At 31.1% G+C, this 16,646-nt stretch overlaps 1 protein-coding gene across 1 annotated transcript; it reads left to right on the top strand.

Moving 5' to 3' along the window:
• Positions 1-12,893: 12,893 nt before the first annotated feature.
• Positions 12,894-15,182, top strand: LOC131640858 (actin-depolymerizing factor 2). The gene is made up of 3 exons (XM_058911233.1): positions 12,894-13,190; positions 14,431-14,696; positions 14,810-15,182. The coding sequence occupies exons 1-3, from the start codon at positions 13,188-13,190 to the stop codon at positions 14,958-14,960; spliced, it is 420 nt and encodes a 139-aa protein (XP_058767216.1). The 5' UTR covers positions 12,894-13,187; the 3' UTR covers positions 14,961-15,182.
• The last annotated feature ends 1,464 nt before the right edge of the window (positions 15,183-16,646 follow it).

Raw genomic sequence — 16,646 nt, 5'->3', positions numbered from 1 at the left:
ATCAGTGTTTAGGGTTTCGGAGATGCATATCTGAAACACCTTTCCCACGCATTAAGGGTGCTCTCGGAGATGCATCTCCGAAACAACCTCTTTTGTGGTATGTTCGGATATGCATCTCCGAAGAGTATTTTGGGATTTTCAGTGGTTTATTTCACCCCTACAATATGTATAAAGAAATTCACTTTCTTTTCTCATCCTAATGGTGTGGTATGTAGTTCTAAAAATTAAAAAATATTTTTGTGTTATTTTGGAGATACATTCCCAAATGCGCTAAATTTCTTCTTTTGTCAAAATTTAGTTCAAAGATGCATATCCATATTTTTCTGAGGTTGATTCGCATATTCGTTTTCGAAGTCACCTTTCTTCCTTCGTAAATCAAGCAGTCACTCCATTTTTACTAAAAAATAGATTGGATATGCATCTATAAATATTTTGGGGTATATTCGAAGATACATCTTCGAAATATTGCATGCACATTTCATGTGCAGAAACATTGTCCTAAGTTTGTAATTTTTTGAATTCAAAGTCACCTTAATTTGATTAACATTGACATTATTTGATTCAAAGATCATTAAACATGAATATCATAAAACAAAGTAATGCGTTAATTAAAAAAAAGACAATCATAATACAAAAAGTTGTTCTTAAATTATGGGAAAAAAATATCAAAATATCCCAAAATACAATCAAATGTATAATCTACCGAGTATGTCTAATCATAACCATTTAACTCCTCCTCTGTTGACGGTAACCCAAGGCACTTCACCTTAGTGAGTCCTCTCTAAATTTATTGTATAATTCTTAACTATGTTTGGTAATTATAAAATATTCATTGAATCAGAGTATGAAAAAATATTTTAAGTTTTTGTGATTCTTTTTTATTATGCATATAACTTTTATATGTGGAAATTTGTCTGGCAAAATTTGGAGGCATTAACAATTTAAGTTATATGACACATTCAAGAGATTTAAGTGTATTTGAATTTAAGTTATATGACACATTCAAGAGATTTAAGTGTATTTGATAGTGTAGTAAATCAAAAGGATATACTATTTGATTGGTGTTTTTGTGGTTAGTAATAGCATAAACCCATCCTCTTGCTTACATAGATAAACTCCAACACCATGTGATATTAGATTCATGCCCTAACGATGGAAATGTTTCAGTTTATGTGTCTGTTTGGTTATGTGTTTGCAAACTTGAATTTTGATAATTTTGATTTTAGTCAAAAGTAAATTTGAAATAAGTAATATGTTTGAACATTTCTCTCTCAGAAGTTAGTATTTTGAAAAAATAAATGAATTATCAACCAATAGATGTTTCTCCAAACTTTCACGATCGATTAGAAATATTCCAATTCCCTTCGCTTTCTTCTTTTATCAATAGACTTAATTAGTATTTTCCCTTTATACCCTTATTAGTCCACACACTCTTACCATAACACCCTCACTCCAATTAAATTATTATTTAATTATAAAATTATAAAATTATAAAATTATAATTATCATCATAACCATAATTATTTATAATAATAATACTAATTTATTCTCACTGCACCTTGCTACTACAAAATTAGGCATACACCTCTAACCTTCACTAATTAAATATTCTAAGATAATTACCTATCGTCAAAGCACAACAACACATTTCAACATCCCTCGAAACACACCAAAAGCGTCACATCACATAATTATTTAAATTAAAATAATTTAAATAAAATCGAGGCGTTACAACTCGTCATATGTCTTAAGCAACCGCTATCGAGAAACCATCTTCTCTCAAAGGACTCAAGACATTCCACCTACAATATATTAAACAAGGGAAGTAGGTACCTAATTTTCATTAGGTCCTTGTGTTTGACTGAAACAAAGGTTGCTTTTAGGGAACCATTTGAAAATGCCTTTAGAGACTAAAAATCTTCTAAATCGACATTTCCTAATAGTGTGACCCGTCTTGCAACAGTATAAACATGTCAAGTTTGTGTGAGTTACTTTTGCTTGATTGATTCTTTATCACATAGGTATATTTTTGATAAGGATTATTCATACCTTTTCTAAAGTGTGATTGATCAATAGCAAAGGTAACTTTAATTTGTAAAGCTTTGTCTAATTTAGCTTTGAGAGTTCTAGTCTCTCTTTGCCAAATGTGACAAGTTTCACATCCAGTCCATTTAAACCAAAAACCTTTGTCAATATCGCTTTTGACTTTAATAGTCTCTATTATAAATTTCTCGAGAGTTTCTAATTCCTTTTAGGAATCGGAAACCTTTTTCTCAAGGTGTGAAAATATTTTCTTATTTGAAGCCAAGCGTTTAAAAGCTTCCTTGGCTTTATGATGTAGAGTATCAAAGGCTTTTTATAATTCAAAATAAGATATTTTATGAACATTATCATATTTAGAGTGACTTACATTCTTTTTCTTCTTTTGATGGGCCATAAGACATAGATTGATCGTCTCTTCTTCATCACTAGAATTTCCTTTACTTGACGAATCATTATCGCTTTCCCAAGCGATGTATGCTCTCATAGCTTTAGTTTATTTCTTTTGAAATTTATTCTTTGCCTTGTCTTTCTTGAGCGATGGACAATTCGACTTGTAGTGACTGGTTTTACCACAATTGTAGCATGATCCTTTTGACTTAGATTTCTTACTTTCATTGCTTGTTTGGTTTAGCTAGATGTCTATAGTCGATGAGGTTGTTATCCGAATGTTGAATCTCATTTTTGCATAGATACCTATTATACTTTCTTACGAATAAGCCCATATCTTCATTTGGACTTTCACCTTCATCACTAAAGTCACTTCCACACGGATCCTTGGTGGATAACTTAGAGCTATAAGCCTTTAACACGATTGACATCTTTTACGTGTCCTTTGACTTTTCTTTCTTCTCTTTCTTTTCAAGCTTATTGATATTCATGAGATCTTGCTCATGTTCTTCTAGCTTTCCAAATAGTGTCGTAAGATTCAAAGTAGTGAGATCGTCGGCTTCCTTGATTGTTGTGACCTTCGTTTGCTATTCCTTACTAAGACATCTCAAAACTTTATTAATAGTAATTACATTGGGATTAATATTTCTTAGTGTGTGTAAGCGATTGATAATATGAGAAAATCTCTTTTACATCTCTGCAATGGTTGGTTTCACCATGCTTTATGTGAAAGAGATCAAACTCTTGTGTTAAGGTATTGATTCTAGCTAGTTTGACATCATTTGTTCCCTCATGGGCGACTTGTAACGCATCCCACATTGCTTTAGCAGTTTCGCAATGTGAAACACGGAAATACTCATCAATCCCTAGGGAAGCTATAATCATGTTTCGAGCTTTCCAGTCATAAGCATAGTCTTTTTCATCTTTTTCATTCCATTGTGCTTCCAGTTTAGGTCTGGTAACGCCCGCCTCATTGGTTATGGTTATTGCCATGGGACCTTCGAGGACGACTTTTCATATTTTTTAATCAACAGAATTGATATGCACCCGCATACAATCTTTCCAATAACTATAGTTTTCACCAGTGAAATAGGCGCTCTATTATACGCCCCTTTTGGATCGTTCTCTATTTTCTAAAAAGTTATATGCGTAACACTGGATAAATTGACGCTCGTGATACCACATGTTAGACGATAGGACGAATCTAGAAGGGGGGTCGAATAGATCCCTTGTTTGTTTTTCGCACTTTTTAAAATTTTAGAAACCTACCTTAAAAATTACGTTTAAACGAGAGTTGCCACCCACTACTAGTTTTATGGGCAAGTGGGAAATCCTAAAAAAAATCAAATTTCTGGGTAAGTAGGTAAATTAGGCAAAGGGAAGATGTTAGGCACCCTTTGCCTCCCTTGTACTCAAGAGGACCCATTTAGCTTTTAGGTTTTTAAAGAGAGGTTTATATAATTGTTGACTAATAGATAAAACATTAAAAAAGGAGGAGGCCTCAAGTATCATCATTGGCCAAAACACATTTTTTAATAGGGGATGTCTCATAGGTAATCATTGGCCAAGAATTAAGAAAATAGTTTTAACAAAGTTTTGAAAAACATAGAAATGGGGGCCTCATATGAAATCATTGGTCAAAAATAATAAAAAAAAGCTTAAAAATTAAAAATAGGGTTTAAAGTAAATTAGATTAAAAAAGATAATATTGGAAACCACAAGGAGATTTGTTCAAGACAAAACCCTAGTGGAAGAATTGAAGGTTTTCTTAGAAGATTGTTGATAGGATTTTTGTTCAAGACAAAAACCTAAAATAAACCAAAAGTATGAAAAAAAATTTGTAAGAGAGAGATTTGAAAAAATTGTTGATAAAAGAAGTTTAGAAAATTGTTGGTCTCCAAAAGTTTGAAAAATAACACCAATAGAAAATGTTTTTTGATAAAAAAGATTTAGAACACAAGAGTATGTGAAAAAGTTTGTAACGTGGAATTCGTAAAAAATTCCTTTTTTCAAAAGTGTGAAACTAGAGGACTATTTATAGGTGAGAATTATGTCATCTAAAAAGGAAGTTAGTAAAATATGACAAAGCACGACAAATTTCAACCAATAAAAAAAAGCTATGATATGGGTGTCTGAACAAGGTTTCCGCTATCTTTGATCAACCGCCATACTTTTTGAGTCACTCTTTGGAGGATGATGCTTTAGGAATTTTCGGCTCTATTGAGCCTTCTTTGTAGTTGTTTTTTCTTTCTGGGCTTCGGCCCTCTCTTCGACCAAAAAAAAAAACTATGATAAAAATGGACCAATCAAAAAAGACTTGTGACACAATTGGACAAATCAGGAAAGTTTTTTATTTTTAGGATATTTTTTTACTATTTTTTGCATAAAATAATGATTTTAATAAAAATTAATATTTTAAAATACCATAAATAAAAGAAAACGTAAATAGTAATAATAATAAAAAATGATTTTTTTAATATAATTTAAAAAGAAAATAAAATTAGTGACAATAAAATAAAAAAAATGTCTAAAGTGCTATATTAAAAAAATTAGTGACAATAAAATAAAAAAAATGACCTTATGGTTGCAAGCCTTATTCCTTACCAAATATGTTATATTAATTATTCAAAATAAAAAGCTAATTGAAAGTATATGAAGGCGGACAAGTATTTGCTATTAAGAAAAATACAAATAATTTCAAATTAAACTATTATATATTTTTAAGCACACAAAATAAATTGAAAATAAATATAAAAGCCAAAATATTGTTGTAAATAAACCAAGGAATTTTAAAACCCAAAATGTAAATAAACCAAAGAATTTTATAAAACCCAATTTTAAGATTATACGATTTTTTGAAAACGGGTGGGCAAATTTGGGGTATGACACAAATGTAAACAAAGCACCCGAATTCAAACTCGTCTAAAACGATCTGTTATTGGAATGACCGGATATGCGAAACCAAATGTATTATGAAATATGAATCAATACTTTATTCAATTTTATCAAGCGCTTAAACAATGTCACTAAGTAACTATTACTTCCAATGATCTATTTAAGGTAACAACGATAATTTGTATGTTTGTTAATTCGTCAAACACTTGGTGTGAAAAATACACCAAGTTCAAGCAGTTCAAAATCACACAAATTATGGTGAATGAAAATAAAATGCGATAAAGAAAAACAACACACGATTTGTTTAGGCAGTTCCCCTTGTCGTCCTCGCGTAGGGTACGCCTGCCCCTAATTCTAAAATATAGAATTAGGATATATGCTATTAAGTTGCAAAGTGTTTCCAAGAGAAGAATAGTTACCAATACCCAATTTACAATTGTAAAAAATTGATCTAATACTCTTCTCTTCCCTTGATTCAAGCTGAACCAAGTATGTCAAATCCTTCGAACAAACCTCCGATTAACGCTACTTGTTTGCACGCACTCAACGTTCCACAAACCTTTCACTTGGATAATTTCGATTGTAAGAATTATGAACCCAACTCTTTCTTCACAATCCTCCTGTTACCGCGCCTCGATTGAGCAAACCCACAGTTTTTCAATTCCTTCACTCGACTGAATTTCATGAAGCAAAGACTTGTAAAAAAACCCCTAAATCTCTAAGATCTTGGAGGAAAAAACCCAATGGTTTTTTCCACGAAAAAACCCACAGTTGCTCAACCCAAATTTGAATCTATATCTCCAGTTTGAACGTTATCAACCCTTTAATGCATTATGTTCAACAAGAATTATTGTGTGTAGTTGTTGATAAATGCTTGAATGATTGAAGATGAAGAGCACAATGTGTATTTATTTCACTTTTCTTGTTGGATCTGAAAAATGACATAATCAGTGAGCGGTCGACTGCTATAGAATGCTTAGTCGGTGCAAGCTCTCCCGAGGCAGATAAGAGACAAATTTCTTACACCACGGGTCGACCGTTGCAGGGTCATGCGTCGATGCAAATTGAGAAAATTTTTACTCTCAGTGTGAGTCGACCATAGAGGTCGATGTAAGCGCTCCCGAAGTTGGTGAAAGGATGTTTGATGTTGCCATGCGTCGACCATAGTAGGACATGCATCGACGCTTACCAAAATTTCCATTCTTCCAGTTTTGAGCCGACCATTGGGTCGGCGTAAGCTCTCCCGAGGGTGATGCAATGCTGAATCTTGCTCCAAGAGTCGACGCAGACAATTCATGAGTCGACGCATGCTGTAGGCATTTTCATAAACACTTATTTCTTGAGGTTTTCTCCTGATTTCCAGTCTCTATCAGAATTTATCATAAACCCATAAATCAATAGGAGATTTTGACATCATTAAAACATGGGTAGAGGTGTATTGCCCTCACATAGGTGACTTGTGTAACACCCCAATTTTTCTATTTTATTTATTTGATAGCTATTTTATTATTAGTATAATTATTTAATTATTATTTGGTGTGATAATTATCTAATTGTGTGTTATTATGCTAATGGGGTTAATTGAACTATTAGTGAAATAATGAGATAATAGCTATTGGGCATAATAGTTGAGGATAAAAATAATAGGATGGAATAGGTAGCTTAGCCCATTAACTTAAGAGAAAGAGTAAGGAAATAGGGTTTTAGAGACATAATTATCATTTGGGAAAAGAAGAAAAAAGAGAGAGCTCAAGAGAAGAGAAGAGAAAGAGAAGAAAGGGGGAACTAGAAGAGGAAAGAGATTTAGCTTAAGAGTGTGCGTCGCGCGGGGTCTGGACGCGCCGCGCGAATCCTCCTGAGTTGGATCGCGTTGCAGGGGAATAGGGCGCGTCGCGAGGCCTGTTATGCAATTTTTTAATTTTGATTCTTTGACTTGGGATTCCACATGTTTATGATTTAAGATGGATTTCCATGAATTTTAATAATTTATTCAATGATGTTTGGATATGTTTTGAATCGAAGATGAATTGATACATGATGCTTGTGTTTTGGTATATGTACAATGTGAATTGTTGCACATGCATTCATGGGGAGATTGCACTCCGAGTTGGCTTTGATCCTTGTGTGGAAATAGAGGCGGCTTTGCTCCTTTGTGGATTTGGAAGCGATGAACTATATGTTCATATTTTGAGGGCTTTGGTCTTTTCCAGATCAGAAGTGTGGTTCTGGTTCTTGAGTATGGAATCGGAAGCGGTGAGCTTGATACTCACATGGTACCACATGCATGAGTCTCATTAATTGCATTCCGAGTCACATTGTGTGCTATGTGATTGTTTGGATTGATGTATTTACTTGTGTAATAATATGAAATTGTGTTTTGTGCAATATTTGGGGAACTTGTTCAAATTATGAAGTGTGATAGATGATCATGATATAGTATGCTATTTTCATTGTCGTATATATATATATATATATATATATATATATATATATATATATATATATATATATATATATATATATATATATATATATATATATATATATATATATATATATATATATATATATATATATATATATATATATATATATATATATAATGATTTGAATTCTCACCCTTTTGTTTGAATGATGTTCATCGTGACATCGCGTAGGTTCCGACGAATAGCGTGCTTGCTCGAGGATTTAGTCGAGGAGCTTATCGGTTGTTTCATTTTAATTTAGGTAGTGAGTCAATGTTCTGATCATGTAACACTGGGAGTATTTGAACTCATGTTTTGGATGTTTGAATTATTGTTATCTTTATTGTATTTGAAATGGTATTTTGGATACATTATGTTAATGGCTATGTTTCCTATTGTTGGATTCATGTAACATGTTTATGAGATGATTATGTTATTATGATTTGGTAGATGATTATAATATGAGATATGATTATTGAAATTGCTCGACAAATTATTATTCCGTTGCAATATGCATATTGATGAAACATGAAGTTTTCAAATTGTGTTATGAATATGATCAGGTGCATGTTTGTATATTTGATCTGGGTTTTCATTGCTATGGAAACAACATGTAACACCCTTTTAGTTATATGCATATTATTACTCTGTGAATATATGTATTTATTTTGGGTTAGAAAAGGGGTGTTACAACTTGGACTGAACTTTTCTAATATACTTTTCTCATCAAAAGCTCATACATGGTGTCGAAAACTTCCAGCTAACACACCGCCACTAGCGTCTCTACGCTCAGGCCTTCAGATCTGGTCCCGGTGCTAGAGCCGGTGTCGCCGACGGCGACATCGACGAGGGTTTGTATGGTTGAGACAAGTGGCATAATGTTTGGGACCACCACACTAATCCATGTGACGCTTTATCCTCTTTTGTTCTTTTGTTGAGTTCAATGCTTCAAGGTCTTTATAAATGCTCTTAAAGTTAGCTCCACATTCTATGTAGGACTATTTGCAATGTATTTATTGTCATTAACTCAATTGTCCATTTGTGTCATATTGGAACATACCCATGACATTAATTGTTCATTAATTTCCAATAGTATTCTCATAGCAGGACAATCTTGTATAAATAGTACTCCTAATGATCATACCAATATGAAGACTTGATAACTCTTTATCCATGATCTATGAGATGTGATTACCAGTCTATCCACATAATTGTCTCAATGCTTTAATGTTATCTCATTTCACAATAAAGCTCCACTACAATACTTTAAGAATAATGTCCTTATGTTTAATGAGATCTCATGATTAAGTCACACTTAACATTTTATTAGACGAGCTAGCTATTCTAGGAATTTTATTATTTTAGAAAACAAACATAACAAAAAAAAAATTCTTTTAATTATTAATAAATAATCTGATACATGTATCAAGTTCAAATAAAACTATAGGCCTCTAGGGCCTACACCAACAATTGGCACTCAAATTCTAACGCTAGAACCACTATATATACTAATATATAAATAATTGTCTATAACCAGGGGTGGCCCTGAGCACGGGCTCGCGGGGCGGGAGCCCAGGGCCCCATAAATTTAGGGGCACCAATTTTTTTTAGCCCTATATATATTAAAAGAGAATTTTATCTTATAAAAATACTTGCTAGAATTTTTTTTTTTAAGTATTGGTTAACAAAATTATAGGAGCACTACAATGTCAACATTAATAAAAGAATGTAATTTCTTATGAATAAAATATAGAGAAGAATAAAATCAATTAATTCCCCTAAAATAAAATTAATTAATATATCCATAAATTAAAACAATGATATAGAAAATATTTTATATTATTGATCTTAAAGTTAAGAGTGAAGCACTACTTCAACTTGCTGAACAAGATAATGATCCCAAAATTAAGAGTGAAGCTGAATCTTTAGCAACTCATAGGATTGGAAACTTTGAATTTTTAGTAGCTATGATTATTTGGTTTGAATTTTTAAGTGTGGTTAATGAAATCAGCAAAAAGTTTGCAAAAAAAAAAAAAACATGTGTATTGATGTAGCTATAGAACTAGTAAAATGTTTGATCAAGTATTTGAAAAAATATAGAGAATTTGGATATGTAAATGCCAAGGCTAATGCTGAAAAGATTGGAAATGAAATGGAGATTGAATGTGTGTTTATTCAAAAACGTCAAATTAGTTGAAAACAACACTATGATGAAAATTCATCTTAAATCACACAACTGAATCTTGAGTCTGCTGAAGAGTCTTTTCAAAATCATTATTTCTTATATATTGTAGATCAAACAATTGGCTGACTTGATAGAAGATTTGAGCAGTATAGCACATATGAAAATATTTTTGGATTTTTGTTTAGTATTGAAAGGCTTAGATCATTATCTGATAGGGATTTGAAAGCATGTTGTAAACATCTTGAAACTTGTTTGAAACATGACGATTCTCTTGATCTTGATGGTGAAATTTTGTTTGAAGAATTGAAAGTTATTCGAGAAGTTTTAACAGTTGAATCAAAATCAAGCTATATGATATTGAGTTCTTTAAAGACTTTTAATTGTTTTCTTAATGCATGCATATATTATAGAGTAATATTGACTATTCCTAACAGTGTTGCATCTGCTGAAAGAAGTTTTTCTGAATTAAAATTATTAAAATCTTATTTGAGATCTACTATGTCACAAGATAAATTAAATAGCCTTAAGTTGATTTCAATTGAAAATAACTTTTTGAAGAACCTTGATTATGAACAAATTATTAACGATTTTGCAACAAAAAATGCTAAAAGGGTGATATTTAAATAATTTTAAAGGTTTGGTCAAATTTTTTATAGGAAGAATAGAAGAAGAAGTCTCTTTATAGTAGTTTATGTTTTGATGTAGTATAAATATTGATTCAAAGATCCATATTTCTCTTCTTTTTGCATAATGTTAAATGAAAATGTGTATTTTATCCAATTATTTCTTTTATCCTAATGTATTTATTGTTAAAAAACTATAGGGGCACCACTCCTTTGATTCGCCCAAGGCACCCAAATTCAAAGGACCGGCCCTATCTATAACGACTATGTCTTCAGCATTCGACATATAGTTTTTTGCGCAATTTCCAGCATTTTAACTTACTTCCACAATCTTGTGTAAAAAAAACTTACTTCCACATTTCTCCTACGTCTAAATAAGATCAAAAAATGATTATCCAATATGATCCTCAACTGCTTTGGTCGATAACTACTTCTGTCGAGTTCGTGAAACCAATCATTCTCATAGTTTTGAAAAACATGTTAAGTCATAGATCTCAGGTTGTTGTGTCGAAGTCGACATCAATGGTCGACTACCACCCTTGTCGAACGTATAAACATATGTACTCATTTTTAAACTATGTATTACATCAACATATTAATCTCTTCGTCGAAACCAGTGCGTCGAGAATTCCATGCTAACACTCGTCAAAAACAATCTTTTTTGCATCTTTCAAGCCGACTTCCATCACCAAACGCGTCTCTATGAACCACTTTAATTGCTTCTTTTAAATTGTGTCAAAAAGGGTGACGCCCCCAACGTAACTTATATCCTCGATGAAGGACACCAACTTCCTCCTAAAGAAAACACCTTATTGAGACAAATAGTCCATCTTGTAAACATAAGATTCGAAGTCTGAGAAGAAGTGACTTTGGTACCAGAACTTAGAGAAATGACTACCCACATAACGTGTCTCACTTTGCATAGACGATTTTAACCACTCTCACTCTATAAAGAGAAAAATGTACTATTTGATATATTCAAATTTATTTTCACTCGCATGTGACTTTTCATTTTTTCACTCACTTGAACATTAGAGTATTATTAACCTTGCATATCGACTCTCTTTCCGTCACACTAAAAACTTGTTTTATCGTACGAAAATCACATTCTAGTTCTAAAACGGAACAGTTATAATGATTAATTGAAGAATAAAAAAATAATTTATAACTTTTTAATATATTCATTTATTTTAGAGATCACAATTATGGGCCCGTTTTGTTTCAGCTTTAAAAAAATGGATTTTTTCTTTGTATTTTTGAAAATAGATTTTTCAAAACCGTTTTTCAAAATATTACAATTTTTTTATATTCGTTTTTTCTAAAATGAAACACTAATTTTGACATCCTAGAGCATAAACATAGATTAATGAAGACCAAAACTTAGTTAAAATCACAATTTTTCAAAAAGTTGTATTTCAAAAATGATTTTTATGAAAATCTATTTGAAATAGCTTCAAAATTAAGTGATTTTTTGAAATTTTGATATTCAAATTTTTTTCCCATAGATAGATGAAATACCTAAAATCACATTTTAAGATAACTATTCAAACAAAATTTTTATTTGAAGCTTTTATAAAAAGTTTCTTGTAAATTTTTTTTCACAAAATTTTATAACACTATAAAAATTATTTTAAAAAAAAACCCAAAACAAACGGGCATTAATGGGCCAGTTTGTTTCAGCTTTAAAAAAATGAATTTTTTCTTTGTATTTTTTAAAATAGATTTTGTAAAATCGTTTTTCAATATATTACAAGTTTTTTTATATTCGTTTTTTCTAAAATGAAACATTAGTTTTGACATCTTATAACATAAGCATACATAGTTGAAGACCAAAATTTAGTCAAAATCATAATTTTTTCAAAAAGTTGTATTTCAAAAATGATTTTTATGAAAATCTATTTGAAATAGCTTCAAAATTAAGTGATTTTTTGAAATTTTGATATCCAATTTTTTTTCTATAAGCAGATGAAATACCTAAAATCACATTTTAAGAATAACTATTCAAACAAAAATTTTATTTGAAGCTTTTATAGAAAGTTTCTTTGTAAAAATTTTTTTCACAAAATTTCATAATACTATAAAAATCATTTTTTAAAAAAAGCCAAAACAAACGGGCGCATATAGGTCGTTTATTCGGATTAAATTGATGGTGTACTGTACAACTTATTATAAAAGTGATTGAACGAATTACTAGTTTGAAAGGAAAATGAAAGATATATGTATGGTTCTAGATCATTGGAATCAATCCCCAAAAAAGTTGATGCCGTTATGTGACGCACAAAAACGAAGCCGACAGATTCATTCAATCCAAGTCGAAAAGCATAAGCAACATCAAAATTCAAAAAGCAGCGTCACTACAAATTTCACACGCATTGCACGACAGGTGGCACTGGTTATTCTCCCATTTCCGCTATTCGCAATTTCACACATTCTTTTTTCCCTATATATTTCAATTTCTCCCACCCAACCAAAACCATATTATCATTTCTTTTCTTCCATTTCTTTCTTGCACGAATTCCTACCTCTCCTCCTCCACCATCGCCAGACGGTTATTTTCCATTTTTGCCCTTTCAAGCTGAGAACCAAAAAATGGTTAGTAATTTTCATCACACTCTTCGCGCTCTTTTTCTCTTTATTTTACGTTTTTTTTTCTTTGCTGTTCTTCTTCACTATTCTTCTTCACTGTTCTTCTTCGCTGTGAATTTTCATCAAACAGATAATAAGCAACTTTCGAAAACGACTGATTTGCAGCTTTGATAGAAATTTTTCGGTGATTTTTGCTCACCGTGTTCTTTACTTAGTTTTTTTCCAACTGTTTTCGGAAGGTTCTGATTCCGTTTTTGTCAAATCTGATTTGGATTCCGGCTCGATTTGATGATCAAAACCTAACAGTGTGAAACATTAGGATTATTGACGAGCTTTGCGATTTGCTGACTGCTAGTAATTCGATTATATTGATAGATCTGGTTTTGTGAATTGTTTGGTTGATTAGAAGTGCTAGGGATTCAGCACTATGTTTGAACCACCAGATTGGGCTGCTGGTTCTGTAGTGGTGATTGTGATTTGCGATAGATTATGGTTTATTTGATTTTTGAAAGAAATGGATTTTCTGAGTTAGGTTTCACTGCAGTAACTATCTGGGTTAAGACTGATTTATCAAAAATACAATGTCAACCGTCTAATTTTTATCCAACGGCTTGGATTAGTTGACTTATGTGCTGCGAAATTCTGACTGCAAAATATTGATCGACGTTAGAGCGCTATGTTTGGATATCATGAAATCAACATAGCGAAATGGAGTGGAATGGAGCCCAAATCGGAGGGGAAGAAATATGTGGTAAGTGATGGAATGAAGTGAAATTCATACCACATTACCACTCCAGTCTGCTCCACTCCATCTGATTTTAACTGATCTAAACAATGGAATATCATTTCATTCTGCCCCGCGCCATTCGATTCCATCAATCCAAACAAAGACGGGTCAATTGCATATGTTGATAAGAGAATGAATTTCTTGCCATCAAATAGTGATGTCGGAAAGATCTCAGTCATCTGATTTTGATCAGTGATCTACATAGTTATATTTGTCTATTGAGTTTTAGATTAGGATAGTACAATTTCAATCAAATGATCTTCAAATTAGGTTTGATATGTGTAATTGGAACAAGACTTGATTTTTGTTCTTGATTGTTAATGTCGTATAACAAAAAGGTAACCCCATAATGGGGTTGTTAATCTACTTATTTGTCCCATTACAAGTGTATATGGAGAAATATCCTTGTGTTCTTACCAGCTCCGTGTTGATATATGGGATGTTTATGAAATTTTACAGGCGAACGCAGCATCAGGCATGGCAGTGAATGATGAATGCAAATTAAAGTTTTTGGAGCTTAAGGCGAAGAGGACCTACAGGTATATCATTTATAAGATTGAGGAGAAGCAGAAGCAAGTTGTTGTTGACAAGCTTGGCGAGCCTGCAAATGGCTATGATGATTTCACTTCCAATCTTCCTGCTGATGAGTGTCGATATGCTGTTTATGATTTTGATTTTGTTACTGAGGAGAATTGCCAGAAAAGCAGAATTTTTTTCATAGCTTGGTAATCTCAACTTTTTGTTTCTTGAAGCAACAGTTAACTTTTAAGTTTGGATATTCCATTTTTTTAAGATTGATTTTAACCCAAGTATATGATTTTGTTGCTTTTGTTTGAAGGTGCCCTGACACTTCTAGAGTAAGGAGCAAGATGATTTATGCAAGCTCCAAAGAAAGGTTCAAGAGGGAGCTTGATGGGATTCAAATTGAGTTGCAAGCAACTGATCCTACAGAGATGGGTCTTGATGTGTTTAGAAGCCGTGCCAATTAAACTGTTGTGGTTGAATAGGATTTCTTAAATGGAATTGTCAATTGCACCTCAAGCTGTTGGATGGTAAACTTGGTTAATAATAGACTGATTGGGCAAAAATTTGGGACAAACTATTGGTCGAAATTGTTTCTCGAAGGATGGTCTGTTTTTATTTATCTCTTAGATGTTCTGGAAATTCTAATTTTACCCAATCTAATTTATCAACACTTATCTCTTTTTACTTTTTTATTGTTTTTTACATGAAACAGAAACTTTTTATTATTAAAATATTCATTTTTTTTTATTTATAAAATTTAATCCACATCATTTTCACTTAAATTTCTCTCTCTTTGTCTCTAATTCCTCTTCCTTCTCTCTTTCACTTAAATTTGATCCAATCATTTTTATTCATTTAAATATAATAATTTTTTCATCTCTAAATATATTTTTAATAATATAGATTATAATTTTGTTTAAATAAAAAATAATATTTGTATACAAAAAAATTTTAATATTGATTTATATATTTTTATGTAAGAAAATGATATTTATGATTATAAAATAATATACAAGAAAAAATTTATTATTGATTTAAATATTTTTATATACAAAAATTTACTATTGATTCAAATATTTTTTGTAAATAATATCTAAACAAAAATAATATTTGTATACGGAAAAAAATTATATTATGGGTCTCTATATTTTTATATACGAAAAATAGTATTTATGGTTCGAATACGAAAAAAATTTATTGTTAATCTAAATATTTTTATATATGAAAATTTACTATTGATCCAAATATTTTTTTGTAAATGATACCTAAACAAAAATAATATTTGTATACGAAAAAAATTTATTATTGCTCTAAATATTTTTATATACGATAAATGATAATTTATTATTGATCTAAATACTTTTATATACGAGAAATGATATTTATGATCAAATATTTTTATCCAAAAATAGTATATTAAAAAAAATTATATTATTGACCTAAATATTTTTATATACAAATTTTTTTATTATTAATCTAAATATATTTTTTAATCTTCTATTTAAAATAAATATATTATATAAATAAATGCGCGTAACAACTCAAAACTCGTGTGTATGCACGAATTTGTTATTAGTTAGTTAAAAGCATTTGAAGTGTCGGATAGAAAACATTTTTATAATACAGTACACTGTACACTATAACTATACACCAAAAACAAATAGGAGGAGGAATACATGTGGATACTCAACAAACAAGGTCTCTAATACATTACAAAAGTTATACATAGAGAGACCTAAAAAAAACTAGGATAGTTATTAGACACAAAATTGGTTGTTCAAACTCGGGGGCGTTTGTTTCCTTGAACAAAGTGAATTTCTTGATAATATTTATTTCCATGTTTGGAAGAAGGATCCAAAAACTATTTCCAGCAATAAATTGTTCCTTGGAAATTCATATCCCACAATCATAGGCATCCTATACTCAAGAAGGAAGATGAGAAAAATTCCATTCCCATGGCTATTATGCGTTAACATCTCAAAATGGCACTTATACTCGTAATACCCAACCCGATGTGCGTGTTTTTAGAGGAAAATATACATAAAGAGTTGTCATCCTGATGATTGTAAAGGATCTCAACTGCATTCACATCCAACGACTCTCCACAATTCATTTCTAATAAATAACAAGTTCGTTATTTCCCTCTCTCG

Source organism: Vicia villosa, unplaced genomic scaffold, assembly GCF_029867415.1.
Source record: "Vicia villosa cultivar HV-30 ecotype Madison, WI unplaced genomic scaffold, Vvil1.0 ctg.003339F_1_1, whole genome shotgun sequence".
NCBI classification, from domain to species: domain Eukaryota; kingdom Viridiplantae; phylum Streptophyta; class Magnoliopsida; order Fabales; family Fabaceae; genus Vicia; species Vicia villosa.
The sequence above is the reverse complement of the archived record's forward strand: the minus strand, read 5'-3'. Positions and strand labels throughout refer to the sequence as shown.